Genomic DNA, 10,502 nt, shown 5'->3' with positions numbered 1-10,502 from the left:
ATGATTCATATAGACTTACCTGAGAAAGGAAGAGTTGTGATTTATGGAGATAAACGGGATCGTTACTCTAGCCTAATTTCAGTTCTAAAGGCTAGAAAGTATGTGCAGAAAGGATGTGCTAGTTTTCTTGCATACGCTATAGATGTGAAGAAAGAGAAGGGAAAGATGGGAGATATTCCAGTTGTAAGAGAATTTCCTGAGGTATTTCCGGAAGATTTGATAAATTTACCTCTAGATCGAATGATAGACTTTCAGATTGAATTAATTCCTGGAGCAACACCTGTTGCGCGTGCACCATATCGATTAGCTCCTTCTGAGTTAAAGGAATTAATGTCTCAATTGAAAGAACTCCTTTGTGCTGGAATGAAATAGGTGAAAAACAGTTAGCTGGACCTGAGTTAGTTCAGCAAACTGCAGATAAAATTGGAGTAATTCGAGAACGAATGAAAGCGGCACAAGATAGACAAAGAAGTTATGCAGATAAACGTCGGAAGCCGATTGAGTTTCAAATAGGTGATAAAGTAATGTTGAAAGTATCACCTTGGAAAGGAATAATACGTTTTGGAAAGAGAGGGAAGTTAAGTCCAATATATGTTGGACCATTTTCTATTATTGGGAGAGTTGGAGAAGTGGCCTATAAGTTAGAACTTCCTTTGGAATTAAGTGGAATTCATGACACGTTTCATGTGTCAAATTTGAGGAAGTGTCTGATAAGTCCAGATGTGGCAGTACCATTACCTGAGATTAAGGTAGATGAGAGATTATGCTTTGAAGAAACCCCTGAACAGATTACTGACTATAAGGTGAAGAAGTTACGAAACAAAGAAATTGGGTTAGTAAAGGTTCAGTGGCGTTATCATAAAGGACCAGATGCCACCTGGGAATCAGAATCGGAAATGCGGATGAAATATCCCTACCTTTTTGCTTAAGTGAAATTCCGGGACGGAATTCTTTTAAGGAGGGAATATTGTAATATTCTGGTTATTATGAAAGGATATATATATATATATATGTATGATATGTATGTGTGTGAGGGATAAGAATTAAAAAATAATAATAAAAGGGGGAGGTCGGCTAGATGAGCCGCCCATCACCTCCCCACCTTTTATTTTGTATATATATTGTTTTGTGAAGAAAAGGAACACACACATACTATTTTTGGAAAGTTTTTCTCTGAAGAAGTAGGACTGCACAAGAAGAAGAAGAAAAGGTTTTAAAAGCTTTGATTCTCAATTTCTAAAAGGTGAGTGTATTAAGAGCTTTGGATATGAATTGCTTACATACAATTTGATAAGAATTAGAACTGGTTATTATGAATTTTGTTGCATTTTATGTTGATTCTTGAGTAAACCGTTCAAGGGTTATCCGGATTGATATCCGGATAAGAAAACCGCTCATGCCTTGACCGGATATCATCTAAACCGGTCAAGTGGTGACCGGATATCATCTAAACCGGTCAAGTGGTGACCGGATATCATCTAAACCGGTCAAGTGGTGACCTGATATCGTCTAAACCGTTCAAGTGGTGACCGGATATCTTTTAAACCGGTCAAAAGGTTAAGTGATGTATTATCCGGTATACTCTAAACCGGTCAAAAGGTTAAGTGATGTATTGTCCGGTATACTCTAAACCGGACAAAGGTTGTGCGGTGTATCGTCCGGTTTATTTTAAACCGGATAAAGTTATAAGTGATGTRTTGTCCGGACTTGTAATCCGGACAAAGATGTTAGTTTATTTTCAAAGTGTTTTGACCGGATATGTAATCCGGACAATGATGACCGGACTTGAAATCCGGATAAAGAGATAAAAAGTTTTTAAAATGTTTTTGAAATGTAATAGCGGTGTAACCGCAAGAGAGATGTAATAGCGGTGTAACCGCAAGAGGAGTGAGATGGCGGTGTAACCGCGAGAGTGATATAATGGCAGTGTAACTGCGAGTGAGATGGCGGTGTAACCGCGAGAGTGATATAATGGCAGTGTAACTGCGAGTGAGATGGCGGTGTAACCGCGAGAGTGATATAATGGCAGTGTAACTGCGAGTGAGATGGCGGTGTAACCGCGAGAGAGATATAATGGCAGTGTAACTGCGAGTGAGAGATAAGAGAATGTAATGGCGGTGTAACCGCGAGAAACATAATTATGTTATGTTTCGCAACAGGTTTGATTCTAAACTGATTGTTTGGAATGTTATTGTTTGTATGTGATTATTCACTCACTAGACCTTTTGGTCTAACGCTCAGATGTTGGACTAACCTGTTTTGCAGGTCAGCGTATGTTGAAAGATAAAGGGAAGGGAAAAGTCTGAATGATGATAATAGCTTGTTTGYCTATGTATTAAAGATACATTTTGATAGTCTATGTTTTGTAATAATACTATTTTAGTATTATRAGTATGATGATGTGAATTATATGTAATTAGAATATGAGGATTGTTACATAATATAGTATAGATAATGCTTATATTTAAAACTAATCCTCATTTTTTGAATAATTACATTTAATTATAATTTTTATAAATAATTTTCCCAGGTTCGAATCTTGACACTGTCAAATGCGACCATGAAGGTTCACTTGCGCTGACTAATGGCGATTAGGGGTCGCTTGGAAGATTAGTCGGTTATTTATGATGATAACCCTGGTTTTTATATCACGACTCCTTGATAGAGTAGTTAGCATTCACGGCTTTGCCAATAACGGTTATTAAATGTGTCACCCATAAGGATAGAACACAATTATGTGTCGGTATCTTGGTTGGATCGATGTTCGACCTACTTTAGCCCAATAGAATCGCTAAGGGACCGTTTACATAAATGCTTACTTGGTAAACACTTACCGTTAGGAGTCAACACTATAATTTATTTTACCAGATAAAATTCTAGTACATTAAAATGGTAGAGTATGCAACAATTTACCCGATAAGCACTTACCCGGGTAAGAGTCGTCACCCTCACTTACCCGGGTAAGAGTCGTCACCCTCACTTACCGGGTAAGAGTCGTCACCCTCACTTACCGAGTAAGACTCTCCATCTTTATCATTGCTCTTACCGGATAAAATTTTTAACCCTTGCCATTTTCATCAGATAAGAAAAATTACTCGGTAAGTACTTGCCATGTAAACATTTGATAAACGGCCCCTAACTTTACTCGCAGCATCCCAGTAACCTTAGCATCTCAAGTCCATGTCGATCCGATTGGACCAATTTGTGGTTGCTTTGAATCACGTTTTTCAATAATATGCAAGATATTTCAATGTGGCATTTTAACGTGGAATTTCCTTAGTTGAAACGTTCAAGAACACCAGTCATTCAATCATCGTAACTGATTAAGCAACCACTTCTCATATCCGGTCAACCTCGGCCTAGTGTAGGACCAATTCCATCAATTTTTGGGTAAACTAGTTGAGCCTGTTCAGTCCCTAACCTCTACTGTTTGTTTTGGTAACCATGGGTTTCCAAGCCAGCTTATGCACACAAACTCTTCCCTCGAGCTACCAAAACGACCTGGAGTTGTCACGAGTGAACCTCCATGGCCACAAGGGCTTTGACAACGCCTGAATTTGCACCCAATGTAGATGAGTTTTTCCAGTACGTCTCCCTGAGGCTTTACGCGTGCACCACAACCCAGGTGGTTAGACATAACCTCTATCGCTAAAGGTAAAGCGGATGTTTCAGTAAAGACTGAACTTGTGAAACGTGAGGAACAATAAAGATTTAAAACGTTGGTTAAGAGAAAGCAAAAACATACAAACAGTAGCAAAAGCATAACTGATTTAAGGAAACTACGCACTCCTACTCTAGCGTACAAACCCTATTTGCCACTGTATACCTCTCCAGCTCCCTACCTCCCGTCTACGCTAAATACAACCCGACATGATCTTAAATACAGAAGAACAAACTATCAAAACGTACAACCGGCATTGCATAATGTACAACAACACACAACATGACACAAAAAGGGTACAAAAGGAGTAATTGTATATGTATTAACTCAATCACAACAATCAGGTTTATGCTCTTTCTGCAACTTCTCCCATAGACATAAAACCATTCTTGGATTCTGGTAATGGGCAAGTATGTAATTTGGCTCACAACCCGCATTGTAAAACCGATCATCGTTGATGTACTGAACCTCGTGACCATGTTTCTGGAACTGTTCGACCCAAATACCCATCGCAACATCTTCTAGCTTGAAAAGCTGAAAGATTGTGGATTAGTTGGGCTATGTTTCACAAACTAGCTCATAATTTAGTTGTAAATTACCAAAATGCCCAAAGCAGAAAAAACGAAAAATCTCACCTTGAGGCTTCTTTCTTGGTGGCCACGGACGATAAACTTTGCTATATCTCTGGAAACCACATAGCCTGGACCGTGCGCCCATGGTGGGTATGAATCATGGGACCATTCCTGCCCAAACAACCCACCGATCAAATTAAAAAGCCGTATTCACTATCCAAGGGAAATTTTCTTAAAAGTGGTTTCGACAACCCAAGGGCGCCGCTAATCCGCGTGGTCCAATCCCACCGCCACACGGTCCTAGAACCGGCAAAAACCTCCCTCCCTATGGGAGGCTGGCGTGGCCACAACGGTTTTTGCACCAGATGGGAATTGAACCTGGGAATAAGAGAAACTAACCTTCTTATCGACCAATGGGTTTGTCGGGTTATTTAGCTAAATGACCTCCCAACAAGTCCTTTTCAAATCCATGACCTTTGGACAAGTTTCTAGGCATTCTTGTGTACGGAAGCGACATTCTTTTGTTAAGCAGTGACATTCTCAAACTTGTCAGAAGGTCATGGATTTAAAAAAAACACTGTCAGAATGTCATTTAACCGAAGGACCCAATGGTTGCCACCAGGCTGAGCCCTTGCGGTTTACCCAATGGAAACTTATGCCAAGTAAAGAAAGATAACGTACCTCGGTACTAATATACCATTTGTTTTCTTTGTCCCTTTGTGGTTTAGAATCAAGGGATACAAGGCCATACAAGAGGCCATCGGAAGTCTTGGTCTTGAGGCTAGCAAGAATTTCATCAACTCTAACAAACGCATCGTCGTCTGTTTTCATTATGTATTTTGCCGGCAAGATTTTGGTCTGTAAAACACAAAAACGGTCGCTTTTCGTCAAAGATTTCGGTATGTTTTCATGGGTTTGATTCACCAAAATGGTCATTTTAGATTTTCTACTATTGAACATCGGTCATTACAACAAAATTGGATTTATAGGATAAAATATATGTCTAAATGTTGTAATAGACTGCTTTATAGGACGTAAGTTTATAAGATTAAACAATTGTCTGTCCTATGTAAAGGTATTACAATAAGTTGATAAGACGTTTTTGAGCATCATAACAAGTTGTTTAAAACACTTTTTAAAATAAAGCGTCCTTTTAGTGGTTTTTATATTGACATTATTTGAAAAAATGTCTTATAAAGAAAACGTGTTTCCAAGACATTTCAAAACTATCCTAAAAAAACTAATATAACACTTTATTTCAAAAGTGTCCTATACAACTTGTTAAGGCGTCCAAAAGTGTTCTATCCACTACAACAAAATTGGGTTTATAGGACGCCTCCAATCTCTAAGCATCCCAATAGACTGTTTTATAGAACTTAATTTATAGAACTAAAATATAAAACATCCTATCTAAAGACGTTGTAACAAGTTTATGTGACACTTTTGGGTGTCTTAACAAGTTTTTAGAACATTTTTAATACAAAGCGTCGTATTAGCAACTTTATAGGACACTTTTGAGAAAGTATCCTATAAACTAAATTTTTTATAGGACATGTGTTTTTATAGGACAGTTTTTCAAATAGTGTCCTATAAAATTGCTAAAGAGACGTTTTATATTAAAAATGTCCTAAAAAACTTATTAAGACATCAAAAAACGTCATATAAACTTATTACAATGCCTTTAGATATGACACTTTATTTTTTGGTCCTATAAACTAAGTCTTATAAAGAGGCCTATTAGGACGCTTAGAGAAATTGGGAGCGTCCTATAAACCTGATTTTGTTGTAGTGATCAACTTATTGCAACACCTTTTACATATGACGTACAACTTTTTGGTCCTACTGAATGTAAGTCTTATAAAACAATCTGTTAGGACATTTAGACATATTTGGCGTCCTATAAAGCTGATTTTATTGTAGTGAGTAAACTAATTTGCATACCCCCATGATGCAAATTGCAACAGTTTTCAAAGTCAGCAGGCTGTAATAATCAACAAAGGGCATCAACTGAACATCTTGATAGGTTTGAGCTTCTCTCCATAGCTCAAAATTAACTTGCTTGTTCTTGTGCTGCATTACAACAATTCAAACAGAAGTGTATCAGAAAATTATGGTCATAACCCAGTGGATATTACAATAAAATCGAGTTTATAAGAAGCCAAAAATGTCGCCACTTATCCGGTAAGTGCTTACCGGTAAAATTTAACACTATTATTTACTTACCAGGTAAGATTTTAGTCCACCATAACGACATCGTATGCAACAATTTACCAGGTAAGCGCTTACCGTGGCAAGAGTCGTCCCGCTCACTTACCGGGTAAGACTCTTGGTCCTTGTCTTGCTCTTACCGGATAAGATTCTTGGTCCTTACCATATTCATCCGGTAAGTTAATGTGACTTGGTAAGCGCTTACCCGGATAAGCGTTTGGTAAATGGCCAGTGTCCTTAATAGACTGATTTATAGTACCTGAAAATTTTGCGGTCTAGGTAAAAGCGGTATAGTAAGTTTATAAGTCGCTTTTGGGCGTCTTAACAATTTTTTAAAAAATACTTTTGAAACAAAGCGTCCTATTAATTATTTTAACGATATTATTTGAATAGTGTCATAAAAACAAGCTTTTTGTAAAAAGATGTGATCACAGGACACTTCGTATAAAAGTTAATACGATACTTTATTTTAAAAGTGTCCTAAAAAGTTGTTAAAACGTTCAAAAGTGTATTATAAGCTCATTGCAATGCTTTTACACATGACGTACAACTGTCTGGTTCTAAAACGTAAGTCTTATTATAAAACAGGCTATTAGAACATTTAAACATTTTTGGCATCTTATAAACCCGATTTCTTTGTAGTGTGTGTAAATCGTTAATGAACAGAAAAGCAAATATATATTCATAGACTTTATAATGTATCACTTACAAGACCGATAAAGAAACGAACAGCAACCACGCCAGAACGGACGGCTTCATATTTCATCCAAGATCTTCTCAACGCCATCCGACGCTCAAAATTATTTCCAGAAGAGAAAACCCCGATTAATAATACAAGCCTCTTGCTTTTATTAGATATGGATGGAGCTTTAAGGTACTCTAGATCGGTAGCCACGTCAAGATCTTCGGACACTGGCAAGCCTTTAGCCAACGCAGATATGATACGCAAACCGCCTGTCACTCTGACCCCACTCACCAACCATGGTTCAAGTTTCTATAAGAATACAAGAACTTGTTACTAATGGTATAATCTCAGCCAAAAACTAACCAATGGTATGTATGTTATTGTGTGTGTGTGTGTATATATATATATATATGTAAGATTGGGTTCCAGTAAGAATAGGGATTGTAGCTTGAAAGTCTATCATACCTTACCTCTCTATACACGAACGATGTTTCATGCCTTCCGTTTACCGTGGCATGAAAACCCTCTGCCCCGACCCAAATTGTGGCCGTAAATGGACTTCCATCCAAAAAAGGGAAGTTAGAACTCATATGATTGTGGTCACCCACATCAGAAGCGTTGGTCGATTTGTTAACACTAAGATGTTTAGGGTTCGAGTTTTCTTCCAAAGAGCTTCCGGTGAGTTGCTCGTTACACTTTACGAGCCCATCAACTGAAATACAAGCATGAACTTTACTATAATTCTATACACATAACTAAAACTAAACAAAGAAGTACATAGAAAAGCAAGTTCAAGGAGAATGTCACGAAATATGAATAGAAAAATCCCCTTGTGGCCATGGAGGTTCAAATGCGGTGACTCCGGGCTATCTGCAAAGCAGGTGGTCGTCCTGGGATTAGTTGGCTTGCATAGCGGGTTGGATATCCAGGTTAATAAAAAAAAAATCCCATTTTAGAATGATGCACAAATCAACATCACAATATATTTCTTCACATGGCATTCAAGGTGAAAAATGCACTCCCTTTGTAAGTTGCGATGGTTGACCGGATACATAGTGTCATCTAATAATTTAACTATTAGTCACCTTACAACCCCGAGAGATTGACCTAATAATTTTTTTTGAAATCGTTGGTGTTCGGACAAGATTACGCACCCCACGACTAATGAATGGGGCCTCGAAGATAACAGCCAGACAAATCCCCAATGGCCCTGAGGTGACTCAAATTGGCGACTTATAGGAGTATTCGGGCCAAAAGTTTGTTTAAGCCATGTAGAGGGGCATTTTACACAGACCTCATTGGACTAATTTCTTTTTTTTTTGGAAGGGTGTCATAGGCCATGCCTGGACTAATCCCGGCAAATTGTGACTGCAAGAAATCAGCCCTGATAAACTGACTAGTATTCCCCAAAAAGTGGATCCCGTTCTAATAGCTCCGAATAAATTAAATACGTGCATCATGATACGAAGGCTTCTTATTCCACAACAATGAAAGCACTTTTTCACTCTTTCATATACTAGGGGATTTCACTTGGAAAAGAAAATGTTCCATACTAATGGATTCGGGMCCATAACCATGGGTTCCAATGCACGAGATCTTGTAGCACTTACCAATGAGGCCCWATCRATTAGTATTACACAGAAGAAATCAATTATAGATACTAATACAATTAGATCCGCTCTTTTGTAAGGGTGTCCGGGCCAAAGCAATTAGATCCGCTCTTCATAGACAAATTTGGGACTTGTGGTTACAATTGTGGTGTATGCCTGGAATTGGAATCGAACCCTGAGCAGATGGGATATTCCACCACATCCCCCAAGGACATCAACCACTACGCCACAACCCTTGTGGTTTTGTTTCTTCAGAGATGCCAAATACCACAATTACAAAAAAAGATGTCTTATAAACCTCCAAAAATGACAAGATAAAGAGGATCTTGTAGACCAAAACCGATAGCATCAATATATAGAGGTCATCACAATAGGGAGGATAATTTTAACTTAAAAAGGTTGCAAAAACGGAAATATTTGCAATTTTTCATGAACTTAAGTACCTTTTGCGTTGCTTGAAGACCCGAAATTTGGACATCTTTCCTCTTTGCCCCATCCAAATTCGTATGTCCATGTATTTTGAACAATAACCGGCTCCTTTGTGAAGTTATCTCCAGGTAAAACCACATTGTAGTGCAAAATCACCGGTGGGTCTTGCTCCTCTTTCCCTATTGACCCCACAAGTTCGATTCGAAACCCATCTTGTTTCTTGTCAGGAATTGCAATAACCGTAATCGAAGAATCCTCAATAAGCCCACAAGGCATCCCAAGAATAACCGAGCCATTGCTAGAAAACAAAGCACTATTGTTCATCAAACTAACCGAATAACTACAATTTCTTTCCTCCTTGTTATCAACAAACTTAGAGGCTTTGCTTTCATCAATCTTAGACAGTAGTTCTTTCCATGCCACAGAAGCTTCTTTAATACCTTGAGCTGTTTCGGGTAAAGAATCCGATCTAGAAAGTAAAAGACGCATTTGCCCCCATGCCAACAATGGCTTTGTATCCTCTTCTTTAGGCATGTGAGTTAAGTTAAACAGATAATCAAGTCCATCCACATTGATTAGGTGTGGTCTTCCAACAGAAGTTCGTAACATTTCCCCCGTTTTTTGTACCGAGTTACTAAGATTACCACGTTCTTCATTCGGATGGAAGAACTCATACGACGATTGCTTTCGTGGTTGTTTTTGGACAAAGCTATAACTAATAAGCAAAATGCAAGCAAGTCCTATGATCAATACACCCCCTGTCCACTTCTTCATTCCCTAATTGCTTCAGTAAGTTCACATTAAAAAAAGGAAAATGCCATATAAACTGTGAAAACCCTGAAACAGAGAGGGTAAATCAGTAAAAAAACGAATCTTTTGACAAGAAGATCCAACTCAATGAAAAGGGTTTTTGGCTACATGTCAAATGTCCAAATTACCCACCAAGAAAACAAGAGAATAACAAGATCTTCAATGGCAAATGCTGCAATTAACAGAATCAGATAAACGAAGTGTAGCAAGTTATGGTAAAAAAGATGAAGAAAATGAAACCCCTTTTGGATTTCGCTTTCAGATTTAAAAGGGGTTTTAAGAATGAGACAGAAGAAGCAATCAAGATTCGAACTTTATAGGTTTGATAATAAGGGAAAAGTAGAAAAAAAGGAAGTGGAGAAATGTGTGGGTTTGTACCTTGGATCAAGAGAGTGAATGCGAGTAGCTTCAAATGAAGGTTTTACTTGCAATTGATGATGCTTGCCGCTGCTACTCTCATGGGTCGGAAGAGGGTTGAAGATCCTCTCTTTGTCGTCTTCATCAAAATTGTAGTTTTAAGGCTTCAA

At 38.1% G+C, this 10,502-nt stretch overlaps 1 protein-coding gene across 1 annotated transcript; it reads right to left on the bottom strand.

The window, feature by feature from the left end:
* Positions 1-3,734: 3,734 nt before the first annotated feature.
* Positions 3,735-9,995, bottom strand: LOC112521851 (hydroxyproline O-galactosyltransferase GALT3). The gene is made up of 7 exons (XM_025130843.1): positions 9,180-9,995; positions 7,597-7,838; positions 7,151-7,435; positions 6,175-6,303; positions 4,915-5,091; positions 4,297-4,404; positions 3,735-4,195 (listed from the first exon to the last, which is right to left on the bottom strand). The coding sequence occupies exons 1-7, from the start codon at positions 9,937-9,939 to the stop codon at positions 3,989-3,991; spliced, it is 1,908 nt and encodes a 635-aa protein (XP_024986611.1). The 5' UTR covers positions 9,940-9,995; the 3' UTR covers positions 3,735-3,988.
* Positions 9,996-10,502: the final 507 nt, after the last annotated feature.

The sequence above is a fragment of the Cynara cardunculus genome, assembly GCF_001531365.2.
Source record: "Cynara cardunculus var. scolymus isolate 2C chromosome LG 11, CcrdV1, whole genome shotgun sequence".
NCBI classification, from domain to species: Eukaryota; Viridiplantae; Streptophyta; class Magnoliopsida; order Asterales; family Asteraceae; genus Cynara; species Cynara cardunculus.
This window is presented reverse-complemented; position numbering and strand designations above follow the sequence as displayed.